The sequence below is a fragment of the Peromyscus californicus genome, unplaced genomic scaffold, assembly GCF_007827085.1.
Source record: "Peromyscus californicus insignis strain IS unplaced genomic scaffold, ASM782708v3 Scaffold_7__1_contigs__length_154581171, whole genome shotgun sequence".
Classification (NCBI taxonomy): domain Eukaryota; kingdom Metazoa; phylum Chordata; class Mammalia; order Rodentia; family Cricetidae; genus Peromyscus; species Peromyscus californicus.
Genome location: NW_026294595.1, coordinates 37,908,220 through 37,930,020, shown reverse-complemented (window position 1 = coordinate 37,930,020; position 21,801 = coordinate 37,908,220). Strand labels below are relative to the sequence as shown.

Sequence of the window (21,801 nt, the reverse complement as noted above, 5' to 3'; positions counted from 1 at the left end):
CCTCTCTATATTTTCAACTGCCTTCTAAGATATCCAACAGTCCTTTTTCTCCCAAACTCAACAGGGCCATGGAGACTCACTGTCCAATCCATCCAAAGCTACTTTGCCTCTTCTGCTTCAGGACCATTCAGTTATTCAACAAGTGATCTCCTCTGTATGCCAGGTATTGGAATCCGGCAGTAACCATGAGCCAGCTTCCACTCCAAGCCATGGAGCCACGCCACCAGCTGGCTCTCCAGCCCATCGACCTGGCGAGGATTCCATCTCTCTTTCTTCATGCTGTACTGTGAGCAGTCATGCCCGACTCCGAGCTTTCCGGCTGACATCGCTTATCCTTTCATCTCTGTTCTCAAGGATGCTGCCATGGGTCAGGCCTCTGCTCTTGCAAGACCTTGCAACTACCTTTCCTGCCTCTTGCTTGACCTCTCTGTGGAGTTAGGGTGTGTCTACACACATACCTATCTGTTCAGGTCACTGCCTTCATAAAATTTCATAACCTTCTGGGGAAAGGTTCTTTCTTTCCCCGTGTGGCTCCTCCTTGTCTCACTTCTGACATTCCAGGGACTTTCTCATCTTCCTTTGCCACAGCCATCTGCACTACCGGTGCTGCCCTGTGAAACTACTCAGGTTACTGTGCGCATTTCCATCATCTTCTGCTGTCTCCTCTCTCTGAAACGCGCGAAACTCCCTTCTTCTGACTCCTCTTAGCTTCCAAAATCAGCTCAAGCATCACTTCCTCTTGAAAGCTTCCCAAATCCCTATTTTGTTTAGAAACTCCCACCCTGTATCGCAGACTCAGCATGCTGTATCATCATCAGTGCTGGTAGTAATTCGTCGCCCCGCCTCTCACGCTAGAGGATAAATTCAGCAACCTTGTGCGATTGAATTCTGCATCTGTGTTGCCTGATGCACTCAGGACTGGAACTGTAATTGACTCTTAGTTTCCATTACCCACTACTTACTACAGCTAAAGGTCAGACTAAAAACTGGTGAATGAAATTAGGCTTGCTGCAATTTGACCCACTGGGAAGAGGGGGGAAACCCTCCTAATTGTCTTCCATCTTTTCTGGAACAGAGACCAGGAATAGGTAGATTCAGTGACGAGCGAGATTGTCTCTAAATTCTTTCCAGAGGGAGGTGGCTCTGCTCCTGCTATTACCTGGGCTGACTCCATATTCTCTGCATGAAAGGTCTGTCATACTGTCACACCTTCTTGTCCAATAAAATCTTTAGCACAGAGTATACGCCTAGTTAGAATCTGTTGAATAATGAATTTGTCAGTGTTTAGTATATATCAATGGGATAACGTACCAGGGGACATAAAACTAGAATTTTTCACCTGACCACAACCACTGTGGAAGATTTTTTTTTTTATCTCTATGCTTTAAAAGGGAGGGTTTTTCAATTATTCAGCTTAGGTGATACAGAACAGTGGTTCTCAACCTTCCTAATGCTGCGACCCTTTAATACAGTTCCTCATGTTGTGGTGACCCCCCAACCATAAAATTATTCCATTGTTACTTCATAACTCTAATTTTGTTACTGTTATGAATTGTGGTATAAATATATGATATGCAAGAATATCTGATATGTGACCCCTGTGGGGGGTCATGACCCACAAGTTGAGAACCACTGATTTGATTAATTCGGGTCTGCCTTTCATCTTCATCCTAAAATCCAATGAACAATTTGCCAAAGAGCTCCAATGGGCTTGTCTGCATGGTCTCATTTTGACTGATTATTTATTCTGTTTGCTGAAAGTGATTTTCAGCTAGGAGACCAATTAGTAAATACACATGACCAACAAAACATCTATCCATCCATCCATCCATCCATCCATCCATCCATCCATCCATCTATCTATCCATCTATTTATATCTCTATCTATCTAGCTATCATCTATCTGTTTATCATCTACCTGTCTGTCTGTCTGTCTCTATCTCCTGTCTTTCTCTTTGCCTCCCTCTCTGCCCCATCCCCTAACCTTTGATAGTCTTTATTTATTTTTTTGTTTTTTTGTTTTTTTTCGAGACAGGGTTTCTCTGTGTAGCTTTGCGCCTGTCCTGGAACTCACTTGGTAGCCCAGGCTGGCCTCGAACTCACAGAGATCCACCTGGCTCTGCCTCCCGAGTGCTGGGATTAAAGGCGTGCGCCACCACCGTCCGGCTCTTTTGATAGTCTTTAAAGGCAAGGAGAAAAGAAGATATTCCCCATCCTGGAAGTGGTTTGGGCCACAAGCAACACAGTGTACGTTTTCTGTGTTTTACAGATAATGGTGACTGTGACTGTGGTGAATGTGTGTGCCGAGACGGCTGGACCGGAGAGTACTGCAACTGTACAACCAGCAGGGACTCGTGTGCATCTGAGGATGGGGTGATGTGCAGTGGGCGTGGGGGACTGCATCTGTGGCAAGTGTGTCTGCAGGAACCCTGGAGCCTCAGGACCCACCTGTGAACGCTGTCCTACCTGTGGTGACCCTTGTAACTCTAAACGGTAATGTCTCTACTTTGTTTATTCTCTTCGGTGGCAAGGTTTCCATGGGACCAAAGGTTGAATGACATCTAGTAAACTCAAACCTCTTAATTGTTTGAGCCGGGTTTGGCCTCTGGCATCCATCAAAGCTCATAGTCCAAGGGCCCCTGTGATCCTCAGCCTGGAATGTCAGCTTCTCACCTGCCTCTTTCTGGGTCCCGATTGTCCAAAACCACAAGGTCACATTTTTACTAGATTACAGCAGGGTTAGTGGAGCTGGTGTCCCAAACTGATAGCATCAGATGGCCTCTCAGCTGAATGCCCTGGAGTTATCCTGCTGACACCCACCCACAGGCAGTCAGTTCCCTTTCTGGGGAAACAGACAGCTTTCTTCTTTAGAGATTGAGCTGACCTAGCACATGTTCCTATCCTGGTAGGCTGAAGACAATCTTAGATTTCACTTCTCTCTCTCCTTATCACTGTACACTTCGGCACTTCCGTGTGGTTATCATTATACATAAATATTGTGGTTTATGTTTTATACTATTAAGACAATAACAACAACCACTAAATACACCCATAGTTTTCTATTAAAACTGATTTCTGGTTAGTAGCTTCACTTTACAGAATTGGAACAAACCTTGTAGGTTCCCCCAAGCAGGTCTCTGAATGACTTGTGAGGTCGCAGTGTACCAGGTAAGCAGCCAATAGGACTAAGTAGTTCATATTTTCATTAACTCTGATTCCTGGGGTGGTGACATTTGCATTTCTGGTGAAAACAAGGAAGAAAATCAATTTCCCCCAGTGGTTACCCACCAAGCAGGTGTCAAGACTTTTCTGTCACTGTCCCTGGCAAACTGAGACACATGCCAGGCATGGAGCTTGATTCAAATGTCAATTGTAGTTCAGTGACAGAGCGATTGCCTAGCATGCAGGAGTCTCAGGATTTAATCCCCAGCGTGACCACCCACAAAAAAGTAAGGTTTCTTCAAGATGTTTCTTTTATTGCTTTTCTATTTCATCTTCTTTATAAACATGAGTCAGTCTTTTATGTGGTTTGTAAGATGTGAAATTAACAATCAAAGTTGATCCATTTTGGGAATCAGCATCATCTACTTAATGTTGATGTTAGTTTTGAGATGAGTCTGTTCTTCCTTTTACTCAGACATGTGTTCATTTACCTGACAGTATTAAGTACCTGCTGTATGCCAAGAATGATGACAAGTCATAGGCTTGCTGCAAAACAGCTATGGTTTCTACCTTCACAAGTGCTAAGCGTCTAAGGGAAAGATAGGATCTTATGCTTGCACGTGTGTATGTATGTAGTGTGTGTGTGTGTGTGTGTGTGTGTGTGTGTGTGTGTGTGTTTTCCTATATATGCTGGTGAGTGTGTGTGGGTGTTGTAGGCAAGATGTTGTTTGATATCAGATATTGTCCTTGATCACATTCCGCCTGGTTTTGAGGTGGGGTCTCTGAACCCAGAGTTCTCCAAATCCAGATAATCTGGCTAGCCAGCTTGCCACAGATCTCCTGTTCTGCCTCCCAAGTGCCTGCCAAGCTCTTTATCCACTGAGCCATCCCCCAATCCCATATTTTTTTTTCAAGCAATTAACGGAGATCTGTGGGCTACAGTCACAAGGGGGGGGGGCTGTAGAGGAGGCTGTGGATAGACTGGTCTTGCTGGGGCAGTCACAGTGAGAGGCACAAGGAGATGTGAAGAGTCTCTACAGTGTGCTCCAGACCCCCACCAAGCCTGCCCAGTTATATTTAAAACCCCAAAGCAGCTTCAAGACAAGACCTGTGCTTTCATGCCCACGTGGTTGCTGATCCAAGCCCTGCCTGCCTATAGAGCAGAGGTTCTCAACCTGTGGATCAAGACCCCAGCAGGAGTCGTTTATCAGATATTTACATTATGATTCATAACAATAGAAAAATTACAGTTATAAAGTAACAATGAAATAATTTTATGGTTGAGGGTCCTCACAACAAAGGAAATACAGCTTCAGCTGGGCACGAGCATTTCAAGTCCTTTGAAGACTGCCCATTCTCAGGGCATGCTGTGTCCCCACAGGAAGAAACATATGCAGGTTTGTCCTACTCCAAATTGAATCTATGTAAATTTATTTGTAGCACAAGATAAATTCAAGGCCTACATTATACTTTGGTCTATAAACACCTTTAAAGTAGTGTAATTTCCTTGTATCGTTGGAAATATACTTTCTTATAAGCAGCAATCTTTTATTTAGAAGCCTGAATTAATGAATATCCAGGCTATAATCCTACGCTTTAGAAAGTCACTATCAAGGCTTACACTTATTCAAAAGAGTAACAGAAAATTGAATTTTAGAATAATCACATTTGACATATATTAAGAGCACTCATCATTCTTAGAATTCTTGCTGAGATATGGATCATTTAGGCTAAGAAATTTATAACTTTGTCTAGACTCTAATCATATTTATGGATAGAAACCCTCCCTTATGTTGAAAATGTGAAATGAAAATATAGCTAAATCGAACACTGAAGTATTTTTTTTCTCAGCCAATCAGGAGCCATCACTATAGAAATATGATGATAGATGCTGTCATCAAGGCTGGCTCAGGGAGCACTGATTATGAAGTAGAAATCAGAACAATTTAGCATCCTCCTAGATGTCACCCAACTCTCTTTCTGAAAGTACCAAGAGGTCAATGTCACTGGTGAGAAGAGCAAAGAGGCATGCCAGCCGCATGCCTGTTTTCTGTCAGTAGGAGCTGATGAACTCTGTTGTCCCCGCAGGAGCTGCATCGAATGCTACCTGTCTGCAGATGGCCAGAACCGGGAAGAGTGTGTGGAGAAGTGCAGAACTGCCGGTGCCACCATCAGTGAGGAAGGTGCGCCTTGTCTAAAGTCACGTAGTTCATGAGAGGCAGAAACTATGAGTCGGGGACTCCTAGTAACTTGACTTCACTTGTAGCAGGAGCCAGGTGCTGAAGTTCTCTGCCTCCTTTTGAAGAATAAACACGTTTTCTAAAGCTAAAGAAATAATGATGCGAGACATGAGCAATTCAAAGTCATGGCTATTCTACTGGTCTTTGGTTCTGTTAGCAAGTTCACCCCTGTCAAGCCAATTCCACAAGGCTGTATTTTCCAAACTTGTAGGAAGGAAATTGAAGAAACGGTTCTTACTGCCTGAAATTCTCCTTTATCATGGGATTGCCTTATTTCAAGATAAGCTAAAGCCCACAGTAACAGTTTGCCTGACTGCACTTTACAGGTCCTGGAAGAGTTCCACTCAGGAGCTGGCTGGCTTGTCTACCCCTCCACTGATCCTCCAAATGCTTTTACTTCCAGCCTCCCAGCCATGGGCATTCCATCATTATCCTTCCATCCCTCTTGACTCACCCTCCGGATTCAAGAAGTCCCTCTTCTAACGGCTAAGCCAGCTGTGCTCCTGCCTTCCTCTGCCATGTTTAATTACCTAAAATGAAAAGCTAGTGGCAAAATCGCATCCCAAATATTTAACGAAACTGCATTTTAGCTGAGCGGGAAAGGGCATTTAAAAAGGAACGTGAGAAATTCACAACAAAGGAGATAACTGACTCTTCCTAGAAGGACAGCTGAGACAACCTAAGTTTAGAGCATCATAAACTGTGTTAGCTTGCTCCACCAGCATGGCTCCGTGTGCTTTAGAGATGTGGCTGAGATCTAGCTAAGGTGAAGGGGAATGATCAGAGAGAGGATAACATATGGCCTGTAGGATACATATATTGAATAGATGGAGTTAGAATATGGAAATAAATGTATTTCCAAAATAGAATATATAAAGACATTTATTCTTTTTCAAGTACTTTGTTTCAAAATTGTAGCGATGCTACGGTTGAGTTACTGGGAGTGGCAGGACATGATGAGTGCTCATAAAACCCCTCATCTGTGCTTTTCTGGTGAGCAAAGATAGATATGTCACATAGCAGCAAATGGAGCGGGGTGCCGTGTGCTTTGCCTGAGACCAAAGGTGAGATCCTTTGTAAACACACTGAGAAAAAGCGGCACTTGTGGAGCGTCCACATCAGTAATGAGTGCGCATCTTAGTGTATCCTCCAGGCTTGTTTCCCAGCAGTGGGGATATTTGCCAGCTGTCTCTGGGAAAGGAGCAAAAATTGCAGAAAATGCCTGCAAAGGACTAGAGCTCAGCTCAGCAGCAACATGGGAAAGGCAATGTGCTGAAGCGGAGTAACACAGGAGCCTGTCAGCCGTAGAGGTGTGAACAGGGCAGTCGCTAGGTCTAAGTTCACAGTTCTCAGAGCAGATGGTCAAAGATGCTTGGGTTGGGGAGAAAGACTAGCTTACATAGTTTTGTTTAGAAACATTTATGTTCTTTTGTGTTTGACCAAAGAATCTCTAAGACTGAAGGCTACCACTGTTTCTAACTTGGAAAATGAAAACAGCCAGTGGAATATGAACCCACGTTAAGCACTCATCTGGATAATCTTGAGTGAACACGAGTTTTGGCCAACTGTCGGTTTAAAGACCTTTCTAATAGCCTCCTTAGGAGTCCTATTTTGAGCCTCTAGTCCACTGATGTCATTGTCACACTAGTTTGAGAAGATGACGTCACATCTGCTCGTCTAAGGGTCTCTTAGCACGTATGTCCCTCTGCTGAGGACACTGTGTAAACAAACATACTACATAACTCATATCAATTGACCCATTGTGTGCACGTACCTGGGCTGGGCGCATCTAACGTTATTCATTTTGTTTTACTGAAAGCATCATGCTTCTTAATTTACCCCACTATGCAGACACTCAGATCACCGTTACTCAAAGTTTGTTCCACCAAACACTATCTCTGAAAAGTTCAATGAAATAAAGCACCCACAGTCATACACATTCTAGAAATGTATCCACAGTCAGTCATATACATTCTGGAAATGGGAAACTAAGGATCCCAGAGCTTTACAAGTCTTCAGAATTGCTATGTACATTAAATTAAATAAGGGTGTGAATCTCCAGGAAGGGCAGGAGAGGCGCTAATGTAAAAGAGAGATTCCAAAATTTATGTCAGTGTAGAAGTGAGAAACTGTTCACTTCCAGAACTGTTAACTGATCCCAAAGTGGATGTCTTAAAACACAGGATTGTGAGTCAATAGTACAGAAATTCATGTTTTTGACATTCTTTGGACCTGCCTTTCCACCCCCTCACCCTCTCACCCCCCTCACTCCCCCACCCACCCACACTTACATGATTTCCTTCCTTCACTTAGCATGATTTCCTGGGCTGCCTGAGATCTTATTTTCCCTGTATTATTCAGTGGCAGTAATTCAGGTCTCACAAAGAAGAGGGGAAAAAAGAGAGAGAGAAAGAAAGGGCCATTTTTTATGAACAACAAAAGAAAACCTCAGCAGCTAATTATGCAAATCTTTCATTGCACATCCGATAATACTATTTCAACACCCAAACACTGCAAAATGGGGCACATCCAGCCTGCAAGAGTCAAGGAAAGGAATGGTGGAGTAATTAAAGCACAAGAAGGGAGTTGTGAATCAAAGGTCAGATCCGCAGTTCCATTAAAACCTAAATAATCCTGGCCAAGGAAAGTAAGTCTCCCAATGCTTCAGTGTGGCTATTTAAAAGAAAATAAAGAATCAGGATTAATATTACTGACATGAGGATGCATAGCCAGCCACATACGTTCATCCAGCCAGCCTGATGTCCCATGAAGTGAGTTCAAGAGAGTGGTGTGGGCTCTCACTGCTGTGGCAGAGACTGGAAAAAAATGCTCCAAAATGCAAAACCACACTCCCCAAGACTTCATGAATCTTAGTGGTTGGAGTGGAAGTTAGGCAGTGGTGATGTGAAGGTCATATAAAAAGAACCAAACTATGAATTAAGTGAGGATGCTTGCCGTTTACCATCAAACACATGAAATAACACAGGCTGTGTTCATCCAGGGTTGCCAAGAGCTCCCCAAATCTCTTCATCCAAGACATTTTATTAGAATGCTTATTCTAGTAAGTCTAGTCATGGCCTAATGCCCGAGTCCTGTGCAAATCACAGTCTATCCCATTAGAACACCCGACCTGGGTCCCCAGACCTGGGTGAGTCAGATTGTCGTATGCATATGGAAATGACCAAGCAAGGATAATTTGCGTTAAATTTTTTAATATTCATATGTACATAAAGAGATGCTTCTAATGAATTCAAAACCAGTTTAGTTCATGTAAATCTATTATACAAAATCTCATTTAGAATGCTGAATTTATTATTTATGCTGGTTCCTGTTGTTATGAATGATAAAAGGCATATTAGTCACAGGTCCTATCAGGTTTTTCTCTTAAAAATTAAATGCAAAGACAACAAACAGTGACAACTTAATATTTCCGTATTTTATGACTAGCATTTCTGTGCCCTAAATAGCCCTAGATAGGCTACCTATTTATCTTGTAAGAACACACACACACACACACATAGTCACACAAATGAATTCTATTAACATCTTTAAAAACTTCTTAAACTGCTGAGTGGTGGTGGTGCATGCTTTTAATCCCAGCACTTGGGAGGCAGAGGCAGGTGGATCTCTGTGAGTTCAAGGCTAGCCTGGTCTACAGAATGAGTTCCAGGACAGCCAAGGCTATACAGAGAAAAACCTGTCTAAAAAAAAAAAGGAAAGGAAGAAAGAAAGAAAGAAAGAAAGAAAGAAAGAAAGAGAGGGGGAGGGAGGGAGGGAGGGAGGGAGGGAGGGAGGGAGGGAGGGAGGGAGGAAGGAAGGAAGGAAGAAAGAAAGAAAGAAAGAAAGAAAGAAAGAAAGAAAGAAAGAAAGAAAGAAAAGAAAGAAAGAAAGAGAAAAAGAAATGAAAAAAGAAAAAATTCTTAATGGGAAAAATCATATGCAAGAAAGAGTGGGTCTAAGATTACCTGGGGCTGTTCGATTTTCATAATCTGTCTTTACACACTAGTATTGGAGTATATGTCTTAGAAGTTTAGATTCAGAGTAAATCTAATTTTAATTACAGGTTTCTGAAAAACTTTAATAGTTTCATAAAAAAAATTTCCAGATTAGAATAAGAATTGTAAAACAAATCTGTTTTGCTTTACTTCAGAAAATGCTAGATAAATTTAGTGGAGTAGCTGGACCATCAGAATTTTTGATGTGTGAGCTAAGAGTTTTAAATTTTTATCACCACAGATAAAATTGTATTCCTAATTATTATCATGAAATTCATTTTCTAACTCTTGAATAAGCTTCACAAGGAAAAATATTCGATTTGGGAAACATTGGAGGAAAATCTCACTTTCTTAATTAAGAAAGAAGGTATAGTGCATGTCGGACAACTATTATCCCGGGTTCCTTTTAATCTGAGGCTCCCCTTTATCCTGCGGGTCTCTGGGATACATAACACCTCTGTCTCAGTTTTCTGATATGAATTTATTCTCACCATGTGACAGTACAAAGCCAGCAATCCTGGCTGCACCCTTGTGAGAAGCCTCTCTGCTAGTATCAGTATCCATCTGCACTGAGCGGCAATGTAATCTAGCCTTCCTCCCAGATGCTCTGAGCAAAAAGGAGCATACAGCCCCCTCATTACCATAATCACGGCCATTCTGTTCCCCAGGCAGCTGTGGACACCTGGCCTGTGCTGCTTTCACTCTATTGAAATCTGCCTCTGTCAGATTGATAGGGAATTTTGATGGTCAGTCCTGATTGACCACATCTGGAGCTGTTCTTCTGGAGCAGAAGTAAAACCAAAAATCTCACTTGGTGGGGAGAAATCCTCTGCCTTTCAATTCCCATTTGACAGTATTGAAAACTCTAATTTGCATATTGAAAAACTCAGTACTGCTTTGCTTTAAAAATGATCTCTTTTGAAATCTCATTTACCCTAATGAATGACTCTTTCATCTGCAGACTTTTCAAAGGATACTTCTGTTTCCTGCTCTCTACAAGGAGAAAATGAATGTCTTATTACATTCCTAATAACCACAGACAATGAGGGGAAAACCATCATTCACAACATCAACGAAAAAGGTGGGTAGCTTGTGTTCCATTGTCTTTTTCAATGTCAAGGGATACTATCTTACAGAAGTCATTGAGAAAGTCACTTCAGGTAGCTTGCCAGGAAAGACATTTCAAAGTTTGGGGTGAAGTGCTTCTACCAAGGTTGAAAAATCCTCATTCAAACCTCTGTTTTGTTGCCATGTCTTTTTTTTTTTTTTTTTTTTTCTGAGACAGGGTTTCTCTGTGTAGTTTTAGTGCCTGTCCTGGATCTTGCTCTGTAGACCAGGCTGGCCTAGAACTCACAGAGATCCGCCTGGTTCTGCCTCCCAAGTGCTGGGAGTAAAGGTGTTCACCACTGCCGCCTGGCATTCCCATGTCTTTTACTTATTTATTTATTTATTTATTTATTTATTTATTTATTTATTTATTTATTTTCTCTATTACCCAGCTTGATACAGTACAAATTCTTATCCTAATAGTGAAATGTTTCACTGAGGTTTGCCCAGTGGTTGAGTAAAACCAAAACTTATTATAAGCTACGGTCATCCTAGGGTCCCCCCTGCTATATAGCCTCTCTGGTTCTGTGGGTTGCAGTCTGATTGTTCTTTGCTTTATATCTAGTATCCACTTATGAGTGAGTACATACCATGTTTGTCCTTCTAGGTTTGGGTTACCTCACTCAGGATGATATTTTCTAGTTCCATCCATTTGCCTGCAAATTTCATGTTGTCATTGTTTTTCTCTGCTGAGTAGTACTCCATTGTGTATATGTACCACATTTTCTTAATCCATTCTTCAGTTGACGGGCATCTAGGTTGTTTCCAGATTCTGACTATTACAAATAGTGCAGCTATGAACATAGTTGAGCATGTGTCTTTGTGGTATGATTGAGCATTCCTTGGGTCTTGAGGTAGATCGATTCCCAATTTTCTGAGAAACTGCCATACCGATTTCCACAGTGGTTGCACAAGTTTGCACTCCCACCAGCAGTGGAGGAGTGTTCCCTTTGCTCTGCATCCTCTCCAACATAGACTGTCATTAGTGTTTTTGATCATAGCCATTCTGACAGGTGTAAGGTGGTATCTCAGAGTCGTTTTGATTTGCATTTTTCTGATGACTAAGGATGTTGAGCATTTCTTTAAATGTCTTTCAGCCATTTGAGATTATTTTGAGAATCCTCTGTTTAGCTCCTTAGCCCATTTTTTAATTGGATTGTTCAGTATTTTGATGTCTAGTTTCTTGAGTTCTTCATATACTTTGGAGATCAGTCCTCTGTCAGATGTGGGGTTGGTGAAGGTCTTTTCCCATTCTGTAGGCTGTCTTTTTGTCTTATTGACCGTGTCTTTTGCCCTACAAAAGCTTCTCAGTTTCAAGAGGTCCCATTTATTAATTGTTGTGCTCAGTGTCTGTGCTGCTGGCGTTATATTTAGGAAGTGATCTCCTGTGCCAATGCGTTCAAGAGTACTTCCTACTTTTTCTTCTATTAAGTTTAGTCTAACTGGATTTATGTTGAGGTGTTTGATCCACTTGGACTTGAGTTTTGTGCATGGTGACAGATATGGATCTGTTTGTAATCTTTTACATATTGACATCCAATTATTCCAGCATCATTTGTTGAAGATACTTTCTTTTTTCCATTGTATAGTTTTGGCCTCTTTGTCAAAAATTAGGTGTTCATATGCTCGTGGATTAATGTCAGGGTCTTCAATTCTATTCCATTGGTCTGTATGTTGGTTTTTATGCCAGTACTGGACCTGTTTGATAAGAACTTTAAGTCTCTAAAGAAAGAAATTGAAGAAGAGATCAGAAAATGGAAGGATCTCCCATGCTCATGGATAGGTAGGATTAACATAGTAAAAATGGCCATCTTACCAAAAGCAATCTACAGATTCAATGCAATCCCCATCAAAATCCCAACACAATTCTTCACAGACTTGGAAAGAACAATATTCAACTTCATATGGAAAAACAAAAGACCCAGGATAGTTAAAAGAATCCTGTACAATAAAGCAACTTCTGGAGGCATCACCATCCCTGACTTCAAGCTCTAGTACAGAGCTATAGTAATAAAAACAGCTTGGTGCTCCCATGTCTTTTATTAAGATGAAGTAACCTGATGACTTCCATCACCTCCTTGCTGCTTGCTGCTGGTGCTGTAGAAAGGTGAGCTGAGCAAACAAAACAGAAGCAACAGGTGTGTCTTTCCAAAAACCCAACAGGAAGGAGTACAGCAGCTTTTAAAGCCAAGTTTAAGTGGTGGTTCAAAAACTATTTTGTTGGGCAATCACTGCCTGAGATTGTGGGATCTACTTGCCTCTCCAAGCCTCTATTTCCTCATCTGTAAAATGGGAAAAAATAATGGCACAATCTTTTAAGAGATAACTGAAGGAGTAGATGGACCAATGAATATGTGTGCCAAAAGAGGCCTCACAGCAACGGTTATTAAATGATAATGCTGGGTCAGGAAAGACCCAGGGAACACAGAGGGGGGTGGCTATAGAAGACGTCCAAGTGTCAGGACAGCCAGCATACACCTATATCCCAGTATTCAGGAGAATGAGGCAGGGGATTGCTTTGAGTTTGAGGCAGCCCAGACTGATACCAGACCAGGGCAGCCAAGAGCCCACTGTTTCTGGGCTTCTGTAGATTTTCGACCGTGTCCACACTTGAAATCAGTTTCTAACACAGGAATGCTCCAATAGAAATTCCATGTCCAGCCAAGGGAAAAGACAAGTTCACACTACATAGGAAAGGAAGCAGTAGAGAACATATCTTTAAGACACTTTCAAATTGCGTGACTATCAGCCTCCTCTGTCGTTTATCTAAACCGCCCGTATCCTGAGTCAGCAGGCCTGCGTGCACAGGGTCTACACCCCGACAACTTAGCCCAGATGGTCCAGGCCCTCTTTGGGAGCCACTGTGCTAACAAAGCTCAGCTGCATTCTTAGACACTCACAGGTGACTCATATTTTCTGTCTTCAGCAACGACTACCCCTCCCTAAAATGTCCCAGAGAAATGACATCTGTGTTAAATCTGACTCCATCAGCCTAAGGTCCGGCCCAGACAGCAGCAGCACACACAGGGTGTAAAGGAGATGGGTTTTGTGTGTGTGTGTGTGTGTGTGTGTGTGTGTGTGTGTGTGTGTGTGTGTGCGCGCGCTTGCTTTTCATTCTGCTGAGAGAACATTAAGTCCTGAATTGAAAAGCAAAGCGATCAAACTGGTATCACCCCAGAGGCTGAAAAGGTAATCCCAAATACCTTCAAAGTGGGGTTAAACCTCATGTTACAATTAAGGAAATGGTCAGAGAAACCTCACATTTCCATGCCAAGGGCAAGACAGAGCTGGAGGTCAGGCACAGCCCGTGAAACGTGGCGATGACCGTGAACACGGTTTTGATGTTTGTGAGGGCAGGGCGCTCCTGGTGACAGGCATTTAGAAACTCTGTGTACACATTTCTGAGAAATGTGAACAAAAAATGCATCTTGCAGTCGTCAGTTAAGAAAACAGGGTGAGTCATACTGTGCTAAACCAAACTATTTCACAATACAAAAAAATAACCCATGTCTCCTCCTCCTCAGCTTTACAAAGTCGGGTTCTCCAGCTGCACCCCATTTCCATGTTTGTCACTGTGGTAGTGACCTTAGCAGGTTATTCTGAAATCAAAACCACCCCTCAAAATATTGATTCTATTGGAAAAACACATCCCAGACAACCAAGCGACTTTCCACGGGAGGCCTTGCTTTCAGTGTGCAGGCTTCTGGGCTTGACCGGCTTGAGTTTTGCTTTTTTTTCCCTTTCTTTCCCCTCCCTCCCTCCCCCCTCCTTCTTCTTCCCCCCCACCCCCCGCCCATGGAGCATGCCTTCAGCCGGTAAACACTGTCTTGTACTGAACTGTTGTCTGGTCTTTTGTGCTTGTACACAGTGTGAGAAACGCACCAACCTGCCATCCTTCACGGCACCCGCCGACGTCTGGTGCCTTTCTAGTGTCGTGTCTTATTTCTCTCTAGTCTTTTGTAGTAAGGGAAAGGGAAGAAAAAATAGTCCACCCGAGATTTCTCAAGCTCTTCTGACAGGCCCAAGGATACCTCGAATGCCCCGTTCCTGGGCAGGCCTGGTGCGTCCAGAAGCCCCAAGGCTGTAGCTTTCTCTCAGGCATCAGGAGTTCCTCCTCCTCAAGCTGAGACCTGTGGCTCTGAAGCTAGAAGCTGGGATAAGAAAGAAGGTGAAGGGAAAAGCAAGGAGAAGTTAATGTTTCCCAGTGTCCTCTAAGCAAACGGAAAAGGGAGCTGATCCAGCACGCTGGCTGTTGCTGAGGATACAGGCACAGCATTGCATCACTCATCTTCCTTCTCCATCTGAATAGACCAGTGGTCCTCAACCTTCCTAGTGCTGCAATCCTTTCATACAGTGCCTCATGCTGTGGTGACCCCCAACCATACAATTACTTTGTTGCTACCCATAACTGTAACTTTGCTACTGTTATGAATCATACAATAAATATCTGTGCTTTCTGATGGTCTTAGGCGACCCCTGTGAAGGGGTTCGACACCCCCAAAGGGTTTGCGACCCATGGGTTGAGAACCACTGGGACAGAATGTCAGAGCCTACAAGTCATGTCAGATGTAAAAAAGGACCCTTCTTTGCAGGAAGAAGTCAATCACTGCAGGTGTTACATCTGCATGTTGAGCTTGGACAACCCAGACCCTTGCCTTCTGGGAGATAGGAAAGGCAGAGGCATGCATCTGTTGTCACAATCCCTTTGTGTATGGGCCCTTGCTAAAACACACATCATTGCTCATGTTTCCTACATGCTGATTCACTCAGTATCTCCATCAACCCTGTAAAGCGGGCACTAGTGGTACTTTTGTCCTACGGGTGAGGAAACTGAGACCCGGAGAAAAGTACACTGCTGTGTCTTGCAGTAATTAATCCCAGAACCGCTTTGCTTGCCTGAGGAACTCCAACAGCCTGGCTTGGAGCCCAGGCTCTTAACCACTGTACTACACTGCCTCCCACTGGCTACACAACTGTAATAAATATCTGAATCTTAAAAAAAAAAAAAAAGTTAGCATTGTCCAGTAGGACTGTTAGGCAAACTCTGTATAAAATGTAATGCTTTCTAGAAAACAGTCCAAAAAGGTCAAAAAAGTAAGTGAAGTTACTTTTCTTTACCACTGTATCAAAATACTCTCATTTCAACATGAAATCAACAAACTCCTTAAGATTTTTACATTTTTCATGCTTAGACTGTGAGGTAACTGTTGAATACTTATAGTGCAACCTGATTCAGATGTCACATTTCCAGTGCCCAACAACTACCTATGGTACAGCTACCAGCTTAGCTAGAGCTAAGAACTAGGTATTGGAGACCTCAGCATTAGGTACTGCAGTGAGCCAATCTGACAGGCAATATTCCACACAGGAGGAGAGCTTACCCTCTGCTCCGACCTCGGTAGCTCTTCAGTCTAAGCACCAGAGAGCTATCACGGAGAACATGGTAAGCAGAGGTCTGTGCTGTGATACCTGCCTTGGAACTTGGCTAAAATCTTTTCTTGAGAAAGTCACAGTATCCTAGGACCTTGCTTTCTTACAATGATTCTCTCTCCCAAGCCACACCTGTGCCTCGTTGAGTCCCTACTTGAGCATCCTCCTGATTCACTTTCCAGATGCAGGTCCTAGCAGGCTGAGTCTTGCTGTGAACAGGAGCATACTATGTCCCCGCCCAGACAGTTTTTAGCCAAAGATACCGCTGGATCAGTATATTTTTCTCAGGGACACAGCCATGCTTCATTTGCTGGTTCCAACACAGCCTTTAGCTCTTGGTGCTATAGTAAGTAGGACATTGTATTCTGCTTGATTCTCCATAATGTTCTTTCATGGGTTTCCACCCAGGAAAGGTGTATGAGACCAGGCATCAGGCTGCTCGGGGGTCATTCAAATTCAGGTCTGAAAAGCCACACGATCAGTCCTCGGCATTCAACTCTCCATTATTAGCTATCTAAGAGTAACGTTATGGAGGCTAGACTAAGCCTGGTTCATTTCTCCCCCAAATACTGTTGGGTGTTGCTTCACTTCTGTGGAGGGATGCAGATATTTAATGATCATTTGATGTGGAATTTCTTCCCAGAGAAGCAAAAGAAGGGCTTAATTATAATGCTCCATTAAGAGATTTATCATCTTGCTGGCACATTGCAAGGGTGATCAGTCATCTTACTGGCAACGGAAGAAGGTGCAATGTAACTGCTAAATTACAATAATACCATCAATTGAGCCAAAACAACATTCCATAGAATCTTCAAGCTGAGTATGTGATTTCCTCCACTTCCCTGATCATAAGAGTGACTTAGATACCTTTAATAACATATAACCTGTGGTATTACCCAAGACCCATTGAAACAATATCTTGGGGAGGGGTCTAGGAGGCTGTGGTTTCTGATAAGCAAGACCACCTCAGCATGTTGCTGTCATCAGGGAAAATGAGGGAGCGCTGTGCTTTATTTCACAGATGAGGCCAGGGAACTCAATGATTGAATCCACACAACTACTATACATCAGATGAGAACTGAACCTGCCCTCTTCTAGTCTGGGGACATCCAGGAAATCAGAGCATTGCATAAAACAGAAAGCTATGATTATCATCTGTCTTTCTGAGGGACTGGGGCAAGGAACCTGCAGTAAGGGCAATCTTTTCAGCTCTGGAGATGGGACCTGAACCTTTGCACATGCTAAGCAAGTGTTCTACACTCCCAGCCCTCTCAGTATGTGAGACAGTGTCTCACTGTGGAGCTCAAGTTGGCCTTCAATATGCTCTGTATCTGACTGCTGAGTTCTGGGATTGCAGGTATGAGCAACCAGGCTGGACTAATAATTTTTCGTATAATCCTGAGACTGTTCATGATTCAAGGAAATCTTTGACAAAATTGTCACTCTGCTGTATTAAAGTTTAAAGTTAACCATCTGTTCTAGCCATATCTCACATCTACAGGAGATTGGCTCCAGATCCTCCTGTGCCAAAAATACCAAAACCTGGGGATAGAATTTACACATCTTCCCATATACCTGAAATCATTTCTAGGTTACTTAGAAGATGTGATGTGGGGGTTGAGATGTAGCTCAGTTGGTAGAGTGCTTGCCTAGCTCATATGAAGCCCTGGGTTCAACCCCCAGCACTGTATAAAACCAGGTATAGTATGAAAAACCTCTAATTCCAGGACTGGGGCGGTAAAGGCAGGAGGTTCAGGTGTTCAAGGTCTTCCTTGTCTGTAAAGCTTGAGTCTATTGTGGGATGCAAGAGATAAAAGGAGCCGGGTGGTGGTGGTGCACGCCTTTAATCCCAGCACTCGGGAGGCAGAGCCAGGCGGATCTTTGTGAGTTCGAGGCCAGCCTGGTCTACAGAGCGAGATCCAGGAAAGTCGCAAAGCTACACAGAGAAACCCTGTCTTGAAAAACCAAAAAAAAAAAAAAAAAAAAAAAAGAGATGAAAGGAAGGGAGGAAGGAAGGAAGGAAAGAAGGAAAGAAGATTGAAACCCAATACAATGTGACGGCTGTCTGAATATATATTGTACTTACCATTAGAGAGCAACAGCTAGTGGAAGAACTGGGCATGCTCAATAAAGACATATTTTCAATGCATGGTTTGTTGAATCTGTACATGCAAAACCAAGGATATGGAAGGCTGGTTATAAATTCATTTTTGAATTGTTTCAAATCTTTTATTCCACTGAGAATAAATATAGACCTATCTCTAAACAAGTAACACAGGTTTAGAAAAAAAAATCAACAGGACAAGAAGATATCAGTATTTCCCCTCTCCTGTAGAAAATATGTGAATAGAAAACCCAATGAGCAGAATTGTGTACTATGTCCAGTGCTCTGGACTCAGTCTCTGCATTGAAGTAAGGGGTGGGGGAAGCTTTCTTACAGTGAGACGCTGATTGTCACAGCTTCTAAAAATGATTTCATCTGCCCCCACAGACTGTCCCAAACCTCCAAACATCCCCATGATCATGTTGGGAGTATCGCTGGCTATCCTGCTGATCGGAGTCGTCCTACTGTGCATTTGGAAGCTACTGGTATCACTTCACGATCGGAAAGAAGTTGCTAAATTTGAAGCGGAACGCTCGAAGGCCAAATGGCAAACGGTATGTGACCTCTGGAGACCTGGTGGAACTGGTCAGGGACTCAGCCACCCCTTGCAGAAAATAAGAACTCAGAGGTTGGGGCAGTAGAGATGGCTCAGCGGTTAAGAGCACTGACTGCTCTTCCAGAGGTCCTGAGTTCAATTCCCAGCAACCACATGGTGGCTCACAACCATCTGTAATGAGATCTGGCACCCTCTCCTGTATACATAATGAATAAATAAATCTTAAGAAAAAAAAAAAGAACTCAGAGGTCACTTCCATGACTTCATGGAAACGGTCAGGGACTCAGTCACCCCCTGTAGAAAATAAGAACTCAGAGGTCACTTCCGTGACCACTCTCCATGGAGCCCCAACAGCTTTCATCTCTGTCTTGCTTAGAGAGCAGCTAGAAACACCAGGTTCTTCTCATGACACCTGGTGTCTTAATGGTGGACTTGAAACACCTGAAGAGACTCATGAAACTCCTGCTATGGTGACTTAGGGCTGTTGTGGAGGCAACCTCATCAAACAAAGCATAGGTTCTGTATCTAAACATTTCTGTAAATTGATTGTATTCTAGCTAATGGGATAATGTTCATGGCGAGTATGACAGTTCATGCCAATTTCCATGGAAATACTGTTGCTGATACAGTGGACGACAAAGCAAAGTTGACAGGCCTTTTCAAATGCCAGGCAGTTGTTTCCTGACTAACATAAAATTTAAGTAGCTACATGAAATAAACCTCTAAATATATGTATTCAATGATATAATTTAAACGTCTTCTCAGTCGGCAAACAGAAAACAGGACTGCAATTTTCAGTGTTTCTTTTCTACAGGAGAGATAATTACATTTCTAGAGACCCCTGGAAACAATTTCATGGTTTTAATTTCATCTCTCAATCTCTAATGGTGTGTCTAGCTATCTAAGAGCAATTATCTTACACCACTGATTCCAAAAACAGCCAACTCGCTGGAGAAAACACAGGCAAACACAACGTGCCTTTGGGTTCATCTGCCTAAATAAATTGATGTTAACACTATTTTCCCTAAGCCTATAGCAATATCCTGTTCTGAAAGCAAATGGAATTTTCCATTTTTGATAATGAATGTTTATATTTGGGGGAATGATTTCAAACTAATCATAATGTACATCACAGGGAAAAGGCTAATAAAAATTTTAATCTACCTTATCTTTTGAGTAAAAATGCTTTAGATATAATAAGCAAATTCCATCTATGGACCCTGGTTTGAGTCCTGACTTGGAAGAACCCAGCTGTAAGACAACTGGAAAAAAGTTGATAGACTCTGGATACTTGAAAGACAGCAAGGATGTATGTTTAATTTGATTAGATTTAACAAAGGCCTGGTGACTGACAGAGTGCATAATCTGTAGTTTTTAGTGAGGCAAACTGAAGTATGTAGGTGTGAAGAGAAGTGGAGACAGGTGTTGGGATTAAAACAATTCAGTCAAAAGTTCAGGGGCTCCCCGAAGTTTTGGTACAGGTGGAGTTGAGCCCCAATTATTAATTTGTTCTAAAAACAGCCTTTGGTTGAAGCTTCTGGAAATAATGAGCCGGTATTCTGCTCCTACAAGCAAACACTTGACTATTTTGTGATGCACGTCTCCTAGCCAGCATATTTTAATGTTCTCAGACGCAGGCATGAGTGCTGACAAATGATTAATATCTTTAGAATAACGTTTTAATTAACAGTTAATTTCCCCCAAAACATGAATTGTTCTCCCTCAGGAAGCTAAACATGACTGAAATTCAAATGCCAAAATTTAGCTGTTTCTTCGTCTAAAATGGGACAAAAGCACACACTAAACAGATGAAGGCATAAATGGAAAATATTATTCCCCTGTTAAATTGAGTTTCTTTGAATAACAAATGTTTGATGTGTCCTGACTAGGTGCTGACCAGGTACTAATTATTCATTTGCATGCAAAAGAGGTTCAGTTCAATATTCAGTCCAAATTTCACTAACATATCCTCCTCCTGGGGCAAATGTAGGCTTGGCGCATACATTTAAAAATCTTCAATTTAATTCCATTTTTAATCTAAAACCTATTTCTGCTCAAGGGGTGAACTTAACTGATTTTTAAAACCCAGAGACAGAGGAAACAGTGAGATCACCTGACCCATCAGGCCCCTCAGACTCTTGAGGGGAGAGAGTTGAAGACAAATCTCCACTCTTGCCTCCTGAAATATTTTGTCAGGACTATAAAGAAAGGTTACCTTTTATTACATTTAAAAAAAAACTCAGCATTTTTTCTTCTGAAAATACAAATGGAAGATATTTAAATTCATCTTTGATTAGACAGTTTTTTCCCTTGGATGACAAGTCATTAACTGGTGGGAAAAAATGGTTTAGCCTGACATTTCTTGGAGCCATGGATTGATTTTGTTCTGTGCTAAGCAAACCGGGTCTGCAGTCGGCAGTCAGGCGGTCATTAAGGAAGCTGTGGCTCGTGATGGAGCTTTCCAGTTATCACCTTTGTTCAAACCTGAAAACTGTGCCACTGGCTTTGCAGAACCCAGGCTTAGGTCGGGGCCTCGATATTCTGGAGAAAATCTGCCTGGTCACCTCACACACTCAGCGAGAACTGGCCTTGTCTAAACGTGGACACTCACCCACTATAGATCAGACCTTAAGCCTGAGTCTCAACTGAACAACAAGGAGGTCAGTAATGACTATGGCACGAGCCATTCCCATACCTGCTCACGAGACCCAACCCTAGCATGTTCTCCTGAACTCTGATCACCGTCGGAGGTCTGGACACACCTCCTTCCACACCTCAGCAGTAGTGTGAACTTTTCTTTGTCCAGTTTCCATATCTTCCTGACCTTCCTACCAGGGTAGACTCTTAGTCCATTGGCCCTACACAAGGGGCCCCTGAACTATTCCAGACTTGAGTGAATGAAGTAGTTTCAAAATAAAGGAAAACTGAACAAAAGTGAATGATTAACTATCTACAAATTAACAGTGTGTTGCCCCGTCTCTTGAAACTTGAGTCATCCCCTCTAGAGTACTAGAAAATCTATTTTGTGGGGTTATGGAGATGGCTCCGTGGGTAAAGTCTGCGAGCAAGAAGACCCGAATTCTTATCCCCAGACGAAAGGCAGACCCAGCAACTGAAATCTGCAACCCTAGTGCTGGAGGGTTTGAGACAGGCAGATCCTGGGGCTCACGGGCCAGCTAGTCTGGCCAAAATGATGAGTTCCACAGA

The 21,801-nt window shown here is 42.6% G+C and overlaps 1 protein-coding gene across 1 annotated transcript in view; it reads left to right on the top strand.

The window, feature by feature from the left end:
* The window catches only part of Itgb6 (integrin subunit beta 6), an 81,107-nt gene that overhangs the window by 55,576 nt on the left and 3,730 nt on the right, over positions 1 to 21,801 (top strand). Inside the window, 5 exon segments of the mRNA XM_052725585.1 lie at positions 2,270 to 2,391; positions 2,393 to 2,493; positions 5,251 to 5,345; positions 10,359 to 10,478; positions 18,426 to 18,592. Of these exon segments, the coding sequence (XP_052581545.1) occupies positions 2,270 to 2,391; positions 2,393 to 2,493; positions 5,251 to 5,345; positions 10,359 to 10,478; positions 18,426 to 18,592 (605 nt within the window).